The sequence below is a fragment of the Nicotiana tabacum genome, chromosome 5 (assembly GCF_000715075.1).
Source record: "Nicotiana tabacum cultivar K326 chromosome 5, ASM71507v2, whole genome shotgun sequence".
Lineage (NCBI taxonomy): Eukaryota > Viridiplantae > Streptophyta > Magnoliopsida > Solanales > Solanaceae > Nicotiana > Nicotiana tabacum.
In genome coordinates, this window is record NC_134084.1 from 118,989,122 (window position 1) to 119,012,472 (window position 23,351).

General features: G+C 40.3%; 1 protein-coding gene across 1 annotated transcript; it reads right to left on the reverse strand.

The window, feature by feature from the left end:
* Positions 1-18,213: 18,213 nt before the first annotated feature.
* LOC107783907 (uncharacterized) lies at positions 18,214-18,729 on the reverse strand. Its single transcript, XM_016604936.1, has one exon. The coding sequence runs from the start codon at positions 18,727-18,729 to the stop codon at positions 18,214-18,216; it is 516 nt and encodes a 171-aa protein (XP_016460422.1).
* Positions 18,730-23,351: the final 4,622 nt, after the last annotated feature.

A 23,351-nucleotide genomic window follows, 5' to 3' on the forward strand; every position in this document is an offset into this window, starting at 1 on the left:
GCGGCCGAACCGTCGTTGCTCATCAATAAATGTGAGGCTACTTCTTTGAATTGATAACTTTACTCTTCCATTCACAATTACTCTAATCATATCTCTTATTCACCTTTTATATCACCATCTGTTTCCACCGCCCCTTTAAATGCCGGAAATGCCAAGTTTTCGCAAAACACCACGCTCTGCTACCGTCTGTATTCTTTAGCTTAGAATCATGGCTAAAACATCCAAAACAGTTCCCAAAAAAAGATAAAGCATCGTCCTCTTCCAAAAAGGATTTCAATGTTGAAAATCCCCCCGATATCCAAGGCTGATGCGAACATGTATCTCGGTATATTTTTTGATATCGAAGAAGTTCCTTAAAGCCATCAAGAGTGACTGCAGTTGGGGAGACGAGGTCATGATTCAGATCTCGAACCCCCAGGAAAGCATCACCACCCACGTGGATGGGTTCTTGAGTGTTTACACTTACCCCTTCACATGGGGTCCCCTCGATCCGGTAGTGATCGACTTCTGTAAAACATATGAGGTCAACCTCGGCCCGATCCATCCCTCCTTTTGGCGCATCTTGATCATGCTACGCTATTTTTCCTAAAAGGCCGAGGGGTTGGAAGTTACCCTCAATCATCTTATTCGAATGTATTGGCCCCAGCTGTTTCGGGGGCTCATCAAGATGCAACGTCGAACAAAGAAGGCCTTCTTTGCTAGTAACGATGAAGACAAAGATTGAGGATAGATGAGCGGGTTCATCAGAGTAAGGATTTTAGATTTCATCCCTAGGGACAAAATGTCGTTCCCGGAGATATGGAACTTTAATCATAAGTGGAGTTTCTTAACAAATACTTCTTCATATTCCGTTTCCAATTTCCATAATATTTTTATTTTTTCTGTAGTTGTTGCTTGGATGCCTCACGCTGTCCCTAACCTCGAGGAATGCATCAGAAATCTAGCTTGCACCTCCTCGTATGATGAGCGCAAATGGTGTGATTTATCGAGGTCTAAATGGGAGGCCAAACATCATGGTAAATTCACTTCCCAAGCTTTGATACCTTCCTTTATTGGTGATGTCATCTCATTCATGTTTATTTGTGTAGGCATCAAAGATGTCTCTGAAATAAGACATGCCCCTATTGGGGAAGGGGCCGAGTCCCTAATTCTGAAATCAGGGAAAGACCACAAAAGAAAGAGGGTTTTGAAGCCCTAGAATAGCCAGGATGAGGAGAAAACTCATTCATGTGGACTTGGATTCAGCCATTCAACACCTGGAAGACAATGAGAACGAAGGTGAAGAATCGGCGGTAGTACCCAAAATTAGGAAACCAATTGGGGCTGCCAAGTCCTTGGAACCTGATACCTTACCTATCGAGGAAGGAACTCCGAAGAAAGATTGGGGAAAGGCCCTCGAGTCCCTCGAAATCGAGATGGTACCTCCTCCTTCAACAAATACGCCAGAGGGAACAAGTGTTGAGAGGGCCGAATCTAATCAGAACGATCCGAGTGAGGAGCTTATAGCCGTGACAATGGATCACTCACCAACTCTACCAGCCTACTCCAAGGGGACAACAAAGGATGACCAGGCTCTGCGAACACCTAACCCGAGCAAGATCCTCAAAGAAGGCCCTTTTCGAGACTGTTTCACCAAGGTTGATGATGCTGTCAACCTCAACGATGCATCTACACTCTTCGAAGAGGCTCAATGTCTCCTCTCTCGGGTGAATACTAACTTTCATTGTTGTGATTTTTTCTTTTCTTCACTTCATTTGAAATACCTATCTTCTTTTCATGTATAGGCCATCATCAAGTTTAGAGCTGAGTTGAGATGAGCCAATGTGAGACTGAGCTCAGGAAGGTTTCGGGTGAAGAGAAGGCCCTGAGGCTTCTCTGTAGCCAAAAGGAGGAAGATCATAAGAACTTTCAGGCTGAATTGGCCAAAGCTTGGAAAAGAGAGACCAGGATAGATGAGTAGGTAACTGTGCTTTTAACAAAGTATGGTCTTCTTGGCTTTACTTTGGAGGCTAACACTTCGAAGTCTCATCTGCAGTAGAAGTTGGAAATGATTGGGAAACTCCGGGGCGAGGTTGATCAAGTTAAGACTGACTGCCATCAATGGAAAGAGAACATGGATCGACTCGCTGTCGATAAGGAAGTTGCTACTGCCCAACTGACCTCGGCTAAAACTCAGCTCCGAGGAATTATAGTGAAGAGTATGGCCTAGGCCAAGCAAATTGAAGCGTTAGCGACGGAGCTTACTAGAGCCTAGGTCGATGCTGCACATGCCAAGGTTGAGTTGAGAAGACGAAGGCTACAGTTGATAAGACCATCATCGTATACTTAAGGGATTCCACGACTGTTCAAGGGGAGCTAAGGGAGGACTCCGACTGGGAAAAATGGAATAATGATTCGGTCAAATGCCAAGCCCGAAGGGAGACTCTCGAGGAAATCCATGCCCCAGGATTTGACCTAACTAAAGAAATAGCCCAAGAAAAGGCGCTGGAAACCAATGCAAAGTTTCCTGTTTCTTCTGATGATGAAGATAATGTGAGTGGATCCGAGGGTGGGGAAGGGGAGGAAGGTGTTCCCGTGGAAGAGGAGGTTCCTGAAGATAGAACTTTCGAAGGTTCAGCTCCTGAGGAAGCTGCTTCCGGGGACGTAAGCCCTAAATAGATTAGGTTCTCTTTTTTTTTGTGTAAGGGCCCCTCATGGGCATTGTAAATATACTTTTTAAAACATCCCTTATGAATATAAATAACATTTTTGCTCTATCCTCAACTTGTGTTGAATTTCATTTAGTTCTCATTTGTGGAATATTTCGATTGTACAACTCAAATGATCAGTCCGAGTATCGGTTTGGACTCAGAACATAATAAACCCTTAGGTTTTTTTATCAATATAATACCCCTTAAGGTTTTGTTAATCCTTGAGCTAAGTTTAAATTTATTTGATGCGAGCTCGGGATGTCGGGATTCTTGAGTCCGAGTTGAGTGAGAGCAAGATCTCGAACTCTATGTATTTTGGCACTTAGTCTCTTTTATATCGGTCTATAGGCTCTTATAGTTTAGCCCTTATTCTCTTTGAGTTGGGCCAATTCGGCCTCTAAAGTGGCTATAATTGTTCCATCTTTTCAGCTAAAAGACTTAGTGAAAATTTAACTATGCCTTAGCATGTATTTTTTGTACCCGTTGTGTTTTACGAAGGTTCGACCAATCGGAACCTTATTAGTATTTTTTTTGTGTATACATAATCGAATACCTCTTGAGGTTTTTTTGAAGGCTGATGTTATCGAAGCCTCCAAATCAATCAATGGATGATTTTATCGAAGCCCTTTATCTTTGCTTTTGCCGAGGGTAGCCTGATTTGACCGTTTTTTTCAAAGTGTTTGAAGGACTTTAATTTATGGTAGAATTCGGACGTTTCCGAGCAGCATGATTTCAGATGTAGCCTTTCTATATGACCATTGTCTTTAATATGGCCGTAGCCTTCGGGTATGTCTTTTTAACTTGTTGCCCAATAACCTTTCGAAATTGTTCAAAACTTTAGTCCCCGAGTATGTTGGACTTAGACTTTGTATTGAGGGGGTGCCTCTTTGAGGTCTTATGAGTCCGAATTTTCGACGATTCGAATGTGCTTACTGTCGATGATAGTACCCGAGTATCTCGGGGTTGCATTCGTGCTCTGGATCTTGAGCCATTTCCCGTAGGATTATAAGTCTAGAGCTCGTACAATGGTAGAATTCTTTGAGACATAAAGTGTTTTTGATATAAACAAAATTCTTCTTAAAATAATTGATACATACATACATGTTCTACCATTGGGGCTCGACTATTTTATATGGACACGGTTCATCTGACCGTTTGGCCCATTACAAAATTTCCTTTTGAGCCCTTTTAGGCGTGAAGTATTTTCCTCGAAAATATGACCTCTGAAGGTGATGCCCCACAGTATTTGAGGATGATTAAAACACATTCGGGACAAAATCCAATCTAAGGGAAAAAGAATGCAATGCTGGCTTTAAAACCTAAGGACTTCGTGTAAAAGGGTGCCTTCGATAGCTCCGATCGAGCACATGCAATAAGTTAGATTCAAATTCAAATGGACAGGAAATATACACCCATACCTTAGCAATAGTAACGTTTGAGTAATGATATGTTCCAATTGTTTGGCAGTTGTTCACCTTCCACTATGCTAAGTTTGTAAGATTCTTTACCGACAATTCCGAGGACTCGATACGGTACTTCCCAATTTGGGACTAGTTTCCCTTCATTCGGGTCTCGAGTATTGTGTTACATCTCGCATTTTCGTACGCTAAAATTTTCGTCTTCAGTTAATTGACATAGACTCGGGGATGAGATCATCTTAACGTTAAAGTATTTATGCTATTTATAATAAATAATAAATAATTGTTATGAATGATAAAGGGGTACACGGATTAAAGAAAATGAGTTTCATTGAAAGTGACCAATTTGGAATAAAATACGGGTCGAGCAATAATACTCGATAATTATGAACTAGTACCATGCAAGGTACGATTTGATCACAGTAGTATATTATATAAAGTATATATGAAGTATATTAAAAATAAATAGAATTTTAAATAATTTGGGGCAATTTTTAAATTATGCGGGTAATTGGTTAATTACTCGGTAACGTGACATTACTCAGTTAATTAATAAGTGGGTAATGATTTCTAATCTTCATCCACTCTCCACGTGGCACAAGGCCACTAATTAAGAGTGATGCCTTACTGAATATGTGAAGGTGTCTAATGTCTAAAGTAACTAATCAAAATGAGATTTCAAGTCCAACTACATCTTATTCAGACTTTGAAATCCAACCAAGAACGTCGGAACAATATGAGATTTCTATAAGGCCCCGTGAAATTTCTACTCAAAAACCCGAAGCCTTGTAGTGCCAAGTTTTGGTCTAATCTGTGCATTAAAAGGTTAAGGAAAAATGTTTTTCGGAAGGGCGCGTTTCTGCGGCCCATTATGCGGTCGCATAATAACAATGCAGGTCGCATATCTGCCGCAGAATGAGTAAGTATGTTGCCCAATTTGAGGACAACTATGCGGCCAATTATGCGATCACATAATCGATACGGGGGCCGCATAGTCGTCGCTAAACCTCCTTGCGATTTTTGCATAGGGCAGTTCTACAGTGCATTATCCGACCGTAGAATAGGTATGCGGACCGCAAATTGGTCGCATACCCGGGCAAAGTATCAAGTCTTGAGGGCCACTTTTGCGGTCCCTTTTGCGGGCCGCATATCAGTTATGCGGTTGCATATGCGACCGCAGATTGAGTCGAGGCTACTATTTTCTAACTTTTAAAACCCGACCACATTCGGTAAAAAACACCTCATTAGGCCCTTTTGAGATAATATCTACTACACTTAGAGTGAGGGCAAGAGTTCTAGAGGGAGAAAGTGATCCGCACCAAGCTTCTACTCAATCCTTGAAGATTATCAAGAAAAGTTACTAGGCCTTCATCCTAAGAGATCGAAGTTGCTAGGAGTTCCAGAATTATTGTAGGAATTTAAGGAAAGCTCTATTGAGGTATGTGTCACGACCCGAATCGGAGGGCCGCAACAGGCACCCGGTACTTTGCTTAACCGAGTACCAACGTAATGTATTTTTCTTATCATACCATCATGGGTAAATTGGCCAGAAGGGCGGTCATGATATAACCAGAATAAAACATAAGGGAATACTTGACATAGGATGACCCAACATGTAATACAAACTTATACATGTGACATACAGGCCTATAAGGCCGACATGACCATTTGTACACTCAAAACATAGGCCGACAAGGTCATACAAGTATACATACACCTAACATCTATCTACAAAACTCTAAGAGTACATAAAATCATATGGTCGGGACAAGGCCCCACCATACCAATAAATACATATCCAGAGCATACTGACCAAATAGGCAACTCCGGAGCAAGTGGAGTGCACCAACACCTCCGCTCAGATGATAGCCTACTAGGAGGACTGTCAACCTATCAATCGGGACCTGTAGGCATGAAATGTAGCGTCCCCAAGCAAAAGGGACATCAGTACGAATAAAATACCGAGTATGTAAGGCAGGAAAGCATAAACAAGAAAAGTAATGTAAAGAGAGATAGAGAAGATACAACATGTAATATCTGAGTGCCTCTGAGGGCTACTAACATGAAATGCATAATACATATATATACATAAACTTTTAAAAACATACGCCTCTGTGGGCATCATCATCATCATATCATACCGGGCCTAAAAGAGGACTCGGTAAAAACGTACCCGGCCATCATAAGGCTCGGTAGAATCGTACCTGACTACGTGGAGCTCGGTAAAAGCCAACTGATCAGTGGTTGCACAATAGGTGTCGTACCCGGCCGACTATAGCGCAACTCGGTAGAGTAAATTAGATACTATATATAATGCATGCTAGACTCATGGAATCATGTTCAAAACCTTTTGGCATGACTTAAGAACATTATGGACATATATACCCTCAATATGAAGATCAGTAGGATTCAAGGATCATACACAGTTGGTTAGAATAATTTTATAAGGAAAGAACAACATGAATAACCTTAGTTGCTAGGAGTAGATCTGTTATGAAATAGTGTATTCATTTCACTTTAGATCATACCAAAAAAAAGAAGGAAGTGCCTTAACATACCTTAAACCCGTTGAGTCCTTAATCCCTTCCAAGCAACTCTTCAAACAAGTCAACTCAATCTATCATAGTATAAGGAGATTCAAAATCAATGCTGAACGAAGGCTAAGTCTGTAACTTAAGCTAGTAACTCATTTACGTAAATTCGGGCAGCATCTCTCCTGTAACAAGGGCCTCCTCCAATACCATATACCAACAACAAAAACCAGAGAAATCCATCAACATATAAATATCACTAACAAGATATCATATAATAACAACAAGTCACAACTACTTCACGACGAGCGACAAGCTCCGATTGGAATCTGTATAACCCATATCACCCCTTATAGAGTTCTTACATTAACTTAACAAGATCATTAACATGATAATGAATTAGTTCATCAATGATTCTACTCTTATACCATATATTTATAACAAAGGTAACAATCCACAACTCCAACTATCTTCAATTAGAGACTTTATTCACTAGTTCATCTCTAGTCCAACCATTTAACTTAATCAACATCAAGATAACCTTAAGAACCTGCAAGAACACAATAAACATACCTCCTACAGTAGCTTCAAGTCGAAATCAAAGTTATATTTAGCTTACAACAGCCCTCAATGACAATACAATACCATATAAGTGACTTAAGCTAATGCAAGTATTATCTTGCAAATTATCATCCTAAAAACTTAACCAACATACAAGCAAGCTTAAGCACAATTATTAGGCTGTTATAATCACCTTATCCAGTAGCAATAACTTGCAATTTCAGCACAAAACAGCCCACAACTATACTTAATGACAACACAAACTCAAAGAGGTGTTATTCTTCACTTTTGATGTTGAAATATGGTATAATCCATTTGCAAGAATTGAAATAACCTAGGGTTGCTATGAAAACCATGGGAGAGTATTTTACACAACATAAACCACTTAAAAAAACCTCCCACACTAGCTGGAACAACCCAACAATCAGCAATAACAAGAAGAACAAGAAACTTACTAGCGCCACGAGATTCCCGACACTTGATTTTTGTTGTTTACCCTTTTTTTAGGTCTTGGATCATGAGAGAATCTTGTGAGAGTGTTTCTAGGGTTCTAAGGTCTAAATATACTAAAAATAATGACTTAAAACGGGTTGAGGCATCTTATATATATATATCCATATGTCTTAAACCGCCTATGTGGGCCCCATAGAGAGCTGCTTGGCGCAGTCTTGCGAAAACCCGAATATCTCTCTAGTCCAATGTCATATCGACAAACGGTTTAATGCGTTAGAAACTAGACTCGTAGATCTACAATTTGATATTCCAAGTATATTGGGAGAAAAGAGCATCTACATTTGACCTAAATTTCAGCACATTATGAATGCGACTTATGATGACCTTTGCCAACTGTTGTTCCACAAATCACTTGACTTAGAAACATAACGCACGAATATCATACAACTAAAATAACTCATAATTTAACTTCTTTGTAATGTTAATAACCCTAGTTTCACCAAAAGGTATATGTTATAACATTCAAAACTTGTCATTTCGATGAAACTTATTTTCTTCAGTTCGTTTAGCGTCTAAGCTTTCCAACTTTTTTGGTACTTGTTATTCATGATCTTAAAGATTTATAACCTCCAAGTTAAAATGATGAACTTACGTTATTTACTTTCAAAAACGATCTCATTTTCGAGCTTACATCAATTGGCTTACGATGTATTCTCACGTACGAAAACATGGGATGTAACATCATTTCCCCCTTTGGAACATTCGGCCTCGAATGTTGACTGATGCATTTATCAGTCTCATAACTTTTAGCTCTTACAAATATTTTAATATTGTCCTTGACATCTATGAAACTGTTCTGTAAGTAAATCCAAGGGCTAGGGTATTCCCCCCTTAGGCCTTTTTCTCATACCACGACCTGTGGTCGGAATTCTTCCAATCTCGTAACTATTGTTATCTTTTGTCATGCATCATGTACAACCGTGTACTTGTGTGTGTGCCTATAAGACTCTTCTCCCTTTTTTTCCTCTAGCTTTTAGCCAATCTCTAGGCTCACTTTGTGAACATATACAAAACTATGACAAGATGTCCCTCTAGGCATCTATATGTGTACTAAAGTTCTTCGCTTGGTACTTTGTCGAACTTACAACTATTGCTATACCTTGATCCATAGCCTCGGTTATCTATGCTTATGGTTTTACCACATCTAGGTAGTTCATACTATATCCTAACTCTTACTTCGGTTTATTATTACCGAGGTCTGCCACCCAACTTTCGGGTTACTCTTTCGCTGCTTGTCCTATATGTATAAATCTAAGTCCTTTAATGCTTCCTCATTATTGTTCATCTTAATAATGACGGTCTAATCTCATCTCATACTTTGCAAATTTTATCCATCCATTGTTGATTTACCTTAATGTTGATCCATAATCTGTCACTGATAACTTGAAACCTCTTACGTAATACATTGTCACTAGGGCTCACGTCTCATCGGGGAATATTTGAAGTGATTTGTTTGATCCACATAGGGACGATACTATACTTCCATAACCGTATTTCATAGCATCCTAACATGATTCATCTTATGGAGGTATTCGAATACCGTGCAATTCAAAAAATCCCTTTTCTTTAAATTATTCCTCAATCAAAGGCCAAATGTCATCCTCTAATCTATCACAATTACACCCTTATTCTACTACGGGGGTAACATTTCATCTCTTCTAATTGCTCCTAGTCATAGACTCCTCTGTGTTCATTCAGGCTGTACTGAGCTTTTTATTACATATGGAAATCATCAGCTCCCTTGTTTTGATGGGTTTATTCCCGAGGAAATACATATTCTCGTCACCTTCTCACTCACCTTTTCATATCTTTATTCCTATCTACCTAAAACCTTGTTGCTCTATAATACTTTACCTTACGACCTACACCTATTTGTTTATACTACTCGTAACCTTCCTTTAACTTGCTAAAACCATAAATCTCCTTTTGTGCCTTCTCAGTTGTCCTTAAATGTAAGCAATTACTTTTCCAGGTTGTCTATCACTTGTTGCATGAATACTTGGCTTGTCTTATTGCCCACGAAAACTGTAATTTCTTGTACCTCATATGATCTCAAACATCACCTTTGGTGACTTTTTTTTCCATTCATTAGCCATGATAGGTGCCAATTTTTATGGAGTGTATACAATATTGTAGTGAGATTGTTGTTACAAGACCATTTACTCTTTAGCTCACTATTCTTAGGTGGAAACCTTCTTCCTTATTTCCTCAGCTAGTCTTTCATTGTAGTACTTAGGGAGACCTTCTGGCTCTTGTAAAGTTGTGAGCTTGTTATATCGTACACCCGAAGGAAATTTTCGTTGTTCTCTTACTCGCCTATAATAATCCTTAGTTACATAACTTCGTGCCCTTGTGCTCGTAGTATTACTTCCAAGCTCAAATTTTTATTGTCTCCTTAGTGGCACTCTCTCTTATTTTCATAAACCTTAAATGGTACCTTTAACTGCCTCAACTCCTATCTGAATTTTTTTCAGATGATTGCGATCTCGTATCTGTGAGACTAAATCATTATGGTGTGGTTCACTACATTTATCTTGCATGATCTATTGATTTATCTGTGACCTCTTATCTATCCATAACCAGGCTCTTCCTGAATCAACTGCTAATTACTCATTGGTCCATTTTTATATATATATCCTGCATAATCTCTCTTGGGATATATCCTTTATCTTAACTTATCTCTCGTCACTAGCTCCTGATGTATCAAGTGTCCATTCACACTTATTTATCAATAACATCATGGCGGGAAACTTTTACTGCATGTCCCCAATGTCGTGCTTGTATAATGTTCTAGAGCCACAACATATCTGTAGGAACTGAATAAATGCAACATCATCTCTTTCTCCTTTTTACCATATTCTTCCTTTACCATTCCATAGTTACCTGAACTGCTTAACTCCGACTTAATACCATATCACACCATATTCCCCCCTATAGGGGAGTACTAAGATTTAGTACTATGATGATCTACGTATAGATGTTTTACCTCTTCATCTTTGGCGTCTTTTCACATTTTCAATGAACCGTAATTGCCTTACGGTAACCTTTTGTACCAGGGATAACTAAATTTCTTACGCACGAAGGTGACACCTACTGTAACTGGCACACTTAGTCCCTTAAGATTAACTCTGCTCAGAGTGTTTTCTTTAGGTAAGCGACTTCCTAAATGACCTTTAAAGGTTATTCGTTTGTTCTCTATTCTATTATTATTGGAGCACGATCTCTAAAATTCTCACGATGTCGACCATTATCAAATCCTCCGGTCCCTAATTCATGTTCGGTTTTATCTTGTTTACTAGACCATACTAATTTCTGTTACTACAGAGGGTTTAACTTAGCCTTCTGGTTATCGCGTTGGACTCACCAACTCATTTCTCGAAATGAGGATATGACCTTTGGCCTATACTCTATTATTTTCTCAAGGCTTGTCACCTCTTGTCTTTTCCTTCACTTGACTATAAACTCTATCATTCTATCATATTTTGATTTACCGTTATCATCCATTTATCACATATTACTCATAATGCTTCAATTACTCTCTTCTTATTTTCTGCCTAATATCACCTATCACTTTATTCTGATAAGTTCAACAAAAAATTCTTTCACTTTTAGCTTCCCTTGCTTTATCTCACTGGCTCTTTAGGTCACCTTGCATTTTCTCTTTACTAGGAATGGGAGCCATACAAAGGTAAATATTTATCCCTTCTAGGATTCCAGTGCCAATCTTCTAAATTTTTCTAGACATTCTAGTATTCATATCTAAATGTACTATTCTAGATTTCACCATCGGGGTGTCTCACAAGGAGAACTATTACCACATGTGCAATATCCTTCGGAAATGTTAGCTAATCATAATAATCCATCTACTATTTTAGGTTACTCTAGCCCTAATTGGATCTTGCTATCCCCTTCTTCTCTTAAACTATATCTGTCAACTCCCATATGGCATACTGAGAATGGCGTGGCCAATTGTACATACCTCTGTTACTGTTGAAGGTAACTCATAATACATATATTTCTCTGCCTAAATTGTAAATACTCAAAACCTTCACTAACTAGTACCTCGTAACCTTCACCACCTATCTTCTTTTACTTGTTGAAACTTGTATCTACCTTCTGATTCTCTTGTTGCTTTTTAAACCATATGGGTGGATAGATATTCATGCCTTTGGCCTCCTTATCAAGAACCTTATGCGTCTTAGTACACACATAATCTACTGAAAACCTTACATTTACTCATCATAAGCATGATGAAAAATCGAGTTCCATTGACTCAACTCTTCCACAACAACATTTAATCACTTACAAACTATCTATTTGGATGAGGTATCATTGTGTTATGAACAAAATAGAATTTAGAAGTTTGAATTCTTACAATTGAGCTCTACCACACGATCTAGAGTAAGAAGAAACACTGACAGTCCTAAATGCCCTGCAGCCTCCTGCTTATAAGTATGGTGCACTACACACCCATAAACAAGACTCTACTAGACATGGCTTGTAGACTCCCTAAGACAAAACTGTTCTGATACCACTTTTGTCACGACCCGAATCGGAGGGCCACGACAGGAACCCCATACATTGCTCAACCGAGTACCAACGTAGCGTATCTTTCTTATCATATCATCATGGGTAAATTGGCCGAAAGGGCCGTTATGATATAACAAGAATAAAACATAAGAGAATACTTGACATAGGATGACCGAACATGTAATACAAACTTACACATGTGACATACGGGCCTATAAGGCCAACATGACCATTTTTAAACTCAAAACATAGGCCGACAAGGCCATACAAGTATCCATGCACCTGACACCTGTCTATAAGCCTCTAAGAGTACATAAAATCATAAAGGTTGGGACAGGGCCCCTCCATACCAATCAATACATATCCAAAGCATACTAACCAAATAGGAAACTCTATAGCAAGTAGAGTGCACCAACACCTCCGCTCAGATGATATCCTACTAGGATGACTGTCAACCTATTAATCGGGACTTGCGGGCATGAAACGCAGTGTCCCCGGGAAAAGGGATGTCAGTACGAACAAAGTACCAAGTATGTAAGGTAGGAAAGCATAAACAAGAACAGTAATGTAAAAAGAGATAGAGAAGATACAACCTGTAATATCTTAGTGCCTCTGAGTGCTACTGACATGAAATGCATAATACATATATATACATAAATTTTTAAAAACATATGCCTATATGGGCATCATCATCATCATATTGTACCCGGCCTCAAAAAGGACTCAATAAAAATGTACCCGGCCATCATAAGGCTTAGAAGAATCGCACCCGGCCACGTGGGTCTCGGTAAAACCCAACTAATCGGTGGTTGCACAATAGGTGCCGTACCCTGCTGACTATAGCGCGACTCGGTAGAGTAAAATAGATACTTGATCATGCCCAACTATGCCTTCTAAAAGACAAAGCGGTCGTTGCAAATATAATCCGGTCTTAAGTTCGGAGTCGAATCCTCAGGGAACTAACCTATCTATTACAACTCTTTGGCAATGCTATTATCAACTCAACCAATTTCTAGATGCAAGAATTTTATCAATCAATCTTGAGTTTTTGGTTAACTACTTCAAATAATATTAGAAATAACAATATGCTGGATAAAAGATAATTCAATGTTTAAAAGGTCTAGGGCAGTGATTTCCCCAATTTCTAGCTTCTGTCTTCACTCTTTCGCTATAATCTCGCTGTAATACTCTATGAGGATTAAGAGTTACGGGTTATCGTAATTATCTCTCAATCAACTACAATAATTTACTAGAGTATTCTCTCGAACTACTCTAGAAGACAATATGTGCAGCTCTAAATTATCCCACCAAAGTTTTGTTATCTCTAAACCCATTTTTAAGTTCAAGTAATGAATCTCTTCAATTACCCAAAAGTGATGATGTTCAATAGCAGTCTAACCTAATATTCTTTCTCAAGCAATATGAGGTAATTAGACACGATTAATCAAGGGCCCATTCAATCAATCACCATACAAAACGTAGTTGAACAATCATATAATAAATCTGGCTCGATTATAACAAGTTGAGTCAAAACTTCAACCAACAATTGGTTCCATCAACCCTAGATAATTGTTTAGCTACTCATAACAAAATAAAATAAAACTACAAAGTTGTTCATAATGTATAATTGCAAGAATTAAAAGGAGATATAAAAACTCTAATGTTTGGTTGATCTTCTCACACTTTTCCTTGCCTCCAAAGTAGTCTAAAAACAAGCTTAATTATGTCTTGGGCGAGCTTCTAAAGTTTATAAGGGTTTGGAACAAGTTTTCACCGAATTACACTTTGGTCCCCAATTTTTTGGCAATTGAATAGTTTACCGCGGATGCGTCAAGACTGCGGCGCGACCGCGGTAAAGGCTGAACATTATGCCTCGCGTAATTGTCTGCCGCAGTTAAACCGCGGTTCCACCGCGGTCGCGGTGGATTTCACCTTAGTCCATTTTTGCTTCTTTATGCCCGAGTACTTCTTGATTGGGAGTTTTCTTCACATTATTGACTCCAAAACACGTCGTAGTGCTTCCTCACTTTGATTATTCCCTGCGAAGCAAAACACCAATTAGAGAATTTTGTTATCAATTCGCCTATAAAACAACAATAAAGCATAGTAATATTAAGGTGTAAATATCATCTATATAGCCTAATATCAACACCCCACACTTAAATCATTCCCAGTCCTCTAGCAATCTACCACACTCTATCAAAGTTCCTTCCCTAAGCTTTTCTCTTAACGAATCACAGTTTGAACAATTTACCAAAGTTGCACCTAGTAGTGAACAACCTTTGCCTCAGAAGTCGAATCTCTTGTACCATGCAATATTCGCACTTACTCAAACTACTCTATACAGAAGTCAAGACTTACCTTTCCTTTGTGAATCACATGCCCTCACATCACACAAGAGAGTAGTTCCACAAATAATATGATTAAAAACAATTAGGAACTCAGATGGACAAAATTCGCTCACTCTCCGAAAGAACATTCACATGCCACAAAGATGCATATAGTGTAATACTCTACTAATCGAGCCTATCCAATCTAAGATCAATTAGGACATTATTTGGTTGTAATGTAGGTTAAGAGATGGGTAGGATATATTTGGATATAGTGACTAATATCCCTAAGCACTTTTAATACAAAACACATTAACATTCCATATCATTCTTATGTCAACCAGACATTCCTTACAATTTATTTATAACATCCCATTCCTTTAGGTGCATTTGTATCCAGCTACCACTTATCAACTACTACATTTATTCACAAAAATATTATTTTTTTTATTTTTTATTTTTTTTCGTGGCGCTTCTTCTTTTATTCTTCAAAACTGCACCTTTCCTCTATTTCATTGGCTCCACTCAAAACCAAACAACCACCCCACACTTTAATTTTTACATAAGTCAAGGCCATTCAAGTGCCCATGGGAGGTAAAAGGGTTCAAACAGAAGGCTATTCAAACAATTGGGTAAGGTTCGCAATGTGGTTGCCAAAGAAACAGGCTTATAGGCTCAACGGGGTTGACTACGATATATTATATTCAGGTGGGTTTACGTTATATATCTGGCTTAACAAAGAAATGCCCATATCACTTCTAAGACTGAATAAAGCTACTATTTCGCTTTGCAAACACACATGGCAAGTTCTAGGCATCAAATTTAAAGCATGGAATACAATATAACTCACACACAGATGACATATGACTCACTCTGGATTGATTTATCAAGACATTCTCTTTTGAGTGTTCAAGTCAGCAACAAACACCAACTTTTACGGCACTTTAGCAAGAGTCAACCATTGAGACTAGGCGTTACACTCTAGTGTCGATTGTGTTCAGGTGCATTAACGCCATGGGATTCTCTTTCTATTTCAGCTTGTAGCCCATCAATGCTAACCAAACTAAAAAAACAAAATAAACAAAAACTACCTACACCCGGTTCAAGCTAAACCTTTGGAAAAGAACCGTGGCCCAAAGAAAAACCAAGGGGGAGTTACTACACTACCTACAAATAAAATAAAAAATATTTTTTGTATTTTCTCTAGACTAACTTCCCTCAAGAAACTATCTCAAATATCCGCCATCAAGAAGAGTCCTTATATTCTTTTTTTTGTTTGACTCATGTCCCTCAAGAGACCTATCGAAAGGTGTCTGTCGTTGGGCCAAGTCGAAGTTAATTACATGATCCTACCATACCAATCAATCAAAAATAAAGCAACATCATACAAAGTTACACAATCTTTTTACAACAACATCATACAACAACAACCATCCCCCACCCCACACTTAAAAATATGGTATGTCCCCATGTCAACAAATAAAGAGTAGAGTAAGGAAGGGGGACTTCCCTGAAGATCAATCCTGATCAGAGACAGTGCCAGGATCGAGGTGACATGTTTGTCCTAGCGCTCGAAGCCATCTTCTCCGACTTTGCCTATTGAATAGTCAGAGTGTCAACTCTGGTGCCCAATTTTGTGACAGAAGTGCGGAGACCAGCCATTTCCTGCTACAGAGCTGTCATGCGGGTACTTCGGCGGGGCTGTGATGTGCCCGCCTCCTCAACTCTCCTAGGTGGTGGGACCTCAGCTGTCTCAACATCATCATCATCAGATTCATCATCCGATTCATCAACATTCACCACCGGCTCTATCCCAACTTTGATTTTTCTTGCCAGGAACAGGGCTTTCAGTGGCAATTTCCCATTAACTCTAAGGTTTTTAGGGACGCTAGCAAGACGGCACAGCTTGGTGACTAGAGAAGGGAAGTAGAAGCCTTTGAGTAACTCAGGTGATCTAATGAACATCTCGTCATGGAGGAGTCGGGCCACATTGTCATGAAATAGTAGATCGATGTTGCTCCTGGTTAATTGACATCGATCATATTGCTGGAGGGCAACAGCCGAGTGTTGATAATTGTGAGCCAACACTTAGCCTCACAATTGAGAGACTGGGAGTTAGGTGTGATCCGGTGCTTTATCCATATGTATTCTCTTTTTGGCACACAAATAGTCTCAAGAAGAGTTTCCCACAAGGCACTTGTTTGGCTATAAGTACGATAAACATCAACTTCCTCCCTGAACACTGGCACCCGATACACCCTGCGGATGGCCTCGATGGATGCATTTACTCGGGTATTGCATACAGTAACAATCCCATTCTCATGTTCCAGGCAGTTAGGTAGAATTCCCTAACCACCTGAACATTGGATTCCTTCGGTTCCTCAAAGAAGATGTCCAGCTGACACCTCCTTAACTCATTGGAGATATTCGGGCATTCCACCTCAAAGGCTTCTCGGTCAATATGGACCTCATGTAATAATTTCTTAGCTGCCTTTGCATTGTACCTATCTTCCGCCGGTTTGGAGACAAACCTAGTGCTGTCAAACTGTGGCGCACTAGCTTGACTCCAAGCTCTCGAGGATCTTCCCGGTCCACTAGCGGAGGACCTGGTGTTGCGTCTCTTCCTAGATGGATTCATTTTGCTTGTCAAACAGAGAAACGCCTATCAGTGAGGGTGTGAGATGTGTGAACTATGGGTAGTTACTTAGAATTTATCACATCCATGTCACATTAGCCTTTATAGCTCTATTGGGGCAATTCCACAAACGCTTTGTGGGCAAAATAATTTCTTAACACATATAGCCCATATGGATATATCAAAGCTTCCCCCAAATCAAAAGTGGTACTACACCAATCCCCCCACAACAATTAGTTCAACACCCACAAACATACACCTCTCCACCACATTATACATATAATCCCTTAACAAGCACCCACCAAGACAAAATTCAAAAGAAAAAGAACAAAAAGAAATCTAATAGAAATATTACACCATTACAACATTAAACTACATAAAAACTAAAATAAAATACAAAATATGAGGTAAGGGAGAAGAGACATACCTTGATGGAAGAGAGAATGAAAGGAGTGGGGATGGGGGAAGTGTGAGGAGGGAAGAAGAAGAAGAAGACCGGAGGGATTTGGGAGTTTAGGGTTTAGAGAGAGAGAGAAATTGGGAAAGTGAGGGGGAGGGTCAGTTATTTTGATGAAAGAAGAAGGGGGGGGGGGTTTGAAAAGAGACGAAAATAAATAAAGAGAAAGAAAAAAACAAAATAATTAGAAAACTTACATGGGCGACGATGTTTCACACCTCACCACGGTCGCGGTGAGTTGACAAAATTGAGGTAGTATACTCACGTTTCACCACGGTCCCACCACGGTCCTACCACGGTCCCACTACAGTCGCGGTGGGTTGGACAATTTCGAGGCAGAATACTCGCCTCTCACTGTGGTCCTGCCGCGGTCGCGGTCCTGCCCATTTTTTTATGAGAAGTTACATAAGAAACACAAGCTACAACATTCGTGGGTTTCCTCCCATGCAGCGCCTGATTTAACGTCGCGGCATGACGCAGGCTCGGAGCATCATTCCTCATTCATGTATGGGGGCTCTTCCAACATTATTATCTCTCTGTCCCCTTTCTCATTTTCCATTCCAAGGTAGTGTTTCAAGATCTGACCATATCACTGTGAACTTATTCGTCCCATCCTCTGATTCAATCTCAGCAACTCCACTTGGGAACATTTGCACCACTCTAAAGGGTCCTGACAATCGTGACTTAAACTTACCCGGAAACAATCTCAATCTGGAGTTGTATAACAGTACTAGCTCTCCGGATTTGAAGTTACGGTCCACGATGTGCTTGTCATGCAGCAATTTAATTCGTTCTTTGTATAATCTAGCACTCTCGAATGCCTGGAACCTGAATTCCTCTACCTCATGTAACCCAGTGACTCTGCTAGTGCATGTTGTCTCTATGTCCAAGTTCAACTGCCGCAATGCCCAAAGTGCTTTGTGCTCAAGCTCTACCGGGATGTGGAATGCCTTTCCAAATACCAACTTGTAGGGTGACATACCAATTGGAGTTTTGAAGGTTGTGCGGTACGCCCACAATGCATCATCCAGCTTCCTTGCCCAATTAGTCTTTGTTGCATTCATAGTTTCTGTAAGGACACTTTTAATCTCTCTGTTGGACACTTCAACTTGCCCGCTCGACTATGTATTATATGGGGTGGTCACCTTATGACGAACTCCATACTTTTCCAGCAGCCGTGCGAACGCTCTATTACTGAAATGGGTTCCGCCATCACTGAGTATAGCTCTTGGGGTGCCAAATCGTGTGAAAATGTTCTTCTTTAGAAAGACTATTACCCCTTTAGCATCATTGGTCGGGAGAGCCACTTCTTCGACCCACTTGGAAACGTAGTCAACTGCTACCAATATGTACTTATTACCATACGATCTAACAAATGGCCCCATGAAGTCGATCCCCCACATGTCTAAAACTTCCCCCTCTTGAATTGTGGTCATTGGCATCTCGTGTATGCGAGATATGTTGCTTGTCCTTTGGCATTTATCGCAACTTTTGACCCAAGCATGGGCATCCTTGAACAGAGTTGGCCAATACAAGCCCGACTCTAACACCTTAGCTATTGTCCGAATTTCTCCAAAGTGTCCACCATATGGTGAAGCATGGCAAGCCTACAAAATAGAATTTTGATCTTTCTTGGGGATACACTGCCGGATCATGTTATCTACATAGATTTTAAACAATAGAGGTTCATCCCAATAATAAGACCGACAATCACGAAAGAACTTTTTCTTTTGAACTGAGGAGAGTTCATAAGGTACAATACCACTTGCTAAATTATTAGCAATGTCAGCATACCACAGTGCCTCCTCCATTGTCATTGCTAGTAACTGTTCATCCGGGAATGTCTCTATTATATCCTCAACCTCTACCTTCTTTTCAGCTCCTTCCAACCTTGAGAGGTGGTCAGCCACTTGGTTCTCTGTCCCTTTTCTATCACATATCTCCAGGTCGAATTCTTGTAACAGAAGAACCCAACTAATCAAGCATGGCTTTGACTCCTTTTTTTCTATAAGGTACCTAATTGCTGCATAGTCAGTGTAAACAATGACTTTTGAGCCAATCAAGTATGACCTGAATTTGTCGAATGCAAAAACGACAGCCAACATCTCCTTTTTCATCATGGTGTAATTGAGTTGTGCACCGCTAAGCGTTCTGCTTGCATAGTAAATTGGGTGCATCAGTTTATCTTTTCGCTGCCCCAAGACTGCTCCTATAGCATAATCACTTGCATCACATATGAGCTCAAATGGTTGCTCCCAGTTGGGTGTAACAATGATGGGTGCAGTCACCAATCTCTACGTCAATTCCTCAAATGCCAACCTGCACTCATTAGAAAACACAAAGGGGTGATCCTTTTCAAGGAGTTTGCATAATGGGTTAGCAATCTTAAAGAAATCTTTTATGAATCGCCTGTAAAACCCGGCATGCCCAAGGAATCTTCTTACCGCCTTGACTGAAGTAGGCGGTGGCAACTTCTCAATCACGTCAACCTTAGCATGGTCAACCTCAATTCCCTTACTGGAAACTTGATGCCCCAGGACTATCCCTTCTTGTACCATAAAATGGTACTTCTCCCAGTTCAACACTCAATTTGTCTCCACACATCTTTTGAGCACTCTTATTAAGTTGTGGAGACAGTCCTCGAATGAATCCCCCACCACAGAGAAATCATCCATAAAAACCTCCATAATGTCCTCCACCATGTCTGTGAAAATGGCTAACATGCACCGTTGAAATGTCACAGGTGCATTGCAAAGCCCAAAAGGCATTCTCTGAAAGGTGAAGTTGCCATACGGACAAGTGAATGATGTTTTCTCTCTATCTTTGGGGGATATTGAGATCTGACTGTACCCCGAATATCCATCCAAGAAACAAAAGTGCGATCGCCCAGCCAGCCTGTCCAACATTTGGTCAATGAATGGTAGGTAGAAGTGGTCCTTCCAGGTGGCTGTGTTCAATTTGCGGTAATCTATGCAATTCCGCCATCCCGTGACTGTACGAGTCAAGATCAACTCGTTGTTCTCATTTTGTACAACCATCATTCCCCTCTTTTTCGTCACACATTTGATAGGGCTGGCCCAATTTCTATAAGAGATAGGGAAGATGATTCCCACATCTAACTATTTAATCACTTCCTTCTTCACCACCTCTTTCATAATCGGGTTCAACCTTCGTTGATGTTCTCTGGAAGGTTTGTGCCTTTCTTCCAAGAGAATCTTGTGCATACAGAAGGCTGGGCCGATACCCTTTATGTCTGCCATGGTCCAACCTATGGCAGTCATATATTCCTATAGTACATGTAGGAGCTGTTATACCTGTACATCTAGCAAACTGGATGATATAATGACAGGCAAAGTAGAATCAGGCCTAAGAAAATGTAGCACTTTGGTGGTTCCTCTACTGATGGCTTTGCTAGAGGTGTAGCCCTTTTTCTAACTCAAGGGACTCGAACTGAGGTTCCCTTTTCCTGAATCCTTGGCCTTCAAGTGCCATGACCCACTCAGCTAACCCTTCACCATCCATCTCCTCTAAATTTGTCGGGCAGGCTTCCAATGGATCTTTAGCAGTCAGGGTCACATCATCTTCGTGTAGGATGGCATCCACTGCTTCCAATAGGGAGCAATTAGCATATTCACTAGGTCTCTTCATGGATTGTTGAATGTTGAATATGACTTCTTCATCGTTCAGCCTCATTTTTAACTTCCTAGTTTCAAAATCGATCAGTGCTCTCCCAGTGGCCAAGAATGGCCTCCCTAAAATGATAGGTATTTCCTCATCTACCTAACAATCATGAATCACAAAGTCTATAGGGAACACAAACTCCCCCACTTGTACCAACACATCATCAAGAATTTTAGTTGGCCTTTTAACCGTGTGGTCAGCCAGTTGCAACAGCATCGAAGTCGGTCTAGTTGTGCCAACGCCCTGTTTGGTGTATATAGCCAGAGGCATCAAATTTATGCTGGCTCCTAAGTCACATAATTCCTTTGCAAAGGCATAACTCTCAATGGTGCATGGAATAGTAAAGCTACCTGGGTCAAACATCTTTTGAGCCATGGACCTTTTCACTACTGCGTTGCAGGTCAGTGTCAGTGTCACTATAGATAGGTCCTAAAAATCAAACTTCCATGACATTAGATCCTTCATTATCTTCTCATACCTGGAATCTCCCTCAAGTCATCCATCAAATGAATATTCAACTGAATTTGACGCAGTATCTCCATGAATTTCCTGTATTGATCTTCCTTCTTTTGTTTTACCAATCTCTGAGGGAATGGTGCAGGTACCACCCTTTGTGCACTGCTTGCTGGCTTCTCTCTATTGGGGTTCTGTGGCACAAGAGGTACCACCTGTTCTGCAGCTTGTTCGCTCACCTTAGCCTTACCCTTTTCATCCTGAACTTGTTCAACCACCACTTCAGTAAGTTCTTTTGGTTCATCTGCCTATAGTTGAACTGGAGTGGCTAGCGTAGTCTCTTTGCTAGCTTGTGCAACTTCCTGCTCTTTGTCTAAATTTCTCCTATTCTGGAGACTTACTGCCATCAGCTGATTTGGGTTTTGCTCCTTGGGGTTGATGTTTGTGTCCGCTGGCAATGTTCCCTGGGGGTGGTTGTTTAAAGCCATAGACAACTGCCCCAACTGAGTTTCAATGTTCTTTATAGCTAAATCATGCACTGCCAACTTTTCCTGCATCTTACCATTTGTCCCAATGAGTTGCTGAAGCATACCTCTGATCTCTACCATGTTGTTATCTTGTTGCTGAGGAGGTGGCTGATATGTTAATTGTTGCTGATTTTGCTATGGATAATCCTGTTGTCTCTTCTATGGCACCATTTGGCCTTGGGGTTGCATACTTCCAGGTTGTTGCATAGTTGGCCTGTATTGCTGATTTGGTGTCGGTCTCCAATGTTGTCCTCCTTGTATCTGACCCCCAAAGTTGTTAACATAATTCATATCTTCTCTTACCCCTTGATTGTCACCTTCTCCACTCCATGAGCACACATAAGACTGATTAACACAGGGTGTACACAGTCCTCCATTTGTTGTGTCAACAATATGCACCTGTTTTGTACCCATCTCATCAATCTTCTTTGTCAATATACTCATATGAGTCATGAGTGTGGCCATGTTCTCTACATGCGAATTATTTGGGTCAAGAGGAACGGAATGCACTATGGGTGCCAGTGTTGTGCCTCTAGTCATCCACCTCGAATTTTAGGACATCTTGTCAAGAAGGACTTTGCACTCAGTAAATGTCTTACTCAAAAATGCATCCCCAGCTGAAGCATACACATTGAACTTTAGATTGTCAGCTAACCCCATGTAGAACCTCTGACCGAGCATATGATCCGGAATACCATGGTGAGGACACTTCACTAGCATCCCTTTGAACCTTTCCCAAGTTTCCTGCACGGTCTTAGTCGGATGCTGCTTGTACGGCAATATTTTATCAATCTGCCTTGCAGTCTTGTTGGGCGGGTAGAACTTATTTAGGAACTACTTGACTAATTCCTTCCAGGTGACAATGGAATTGATCGCAAGCAAATTCAACCAAGTGTGAGCTTCCCCAGTCATAGAGAGCGGGAACAATAATAGCTTGATAGCTTCTGGGGTCACATTCGTCTGCCTTTAGGTCACACAAATCGACAGAAAATTTTTCAAGTGTTGCTGAGGGTCTTAAATGCGTG

Excerpts from the sequence above, each read along its gene's own strand:
- LOC107783907 (XM_016604936.1), bottom strand. The coding sequence starts at position 18,729 with ATGAATGCAACAAAGACTAATTGGGCAAGGAAGCTGGATGATGCATTG.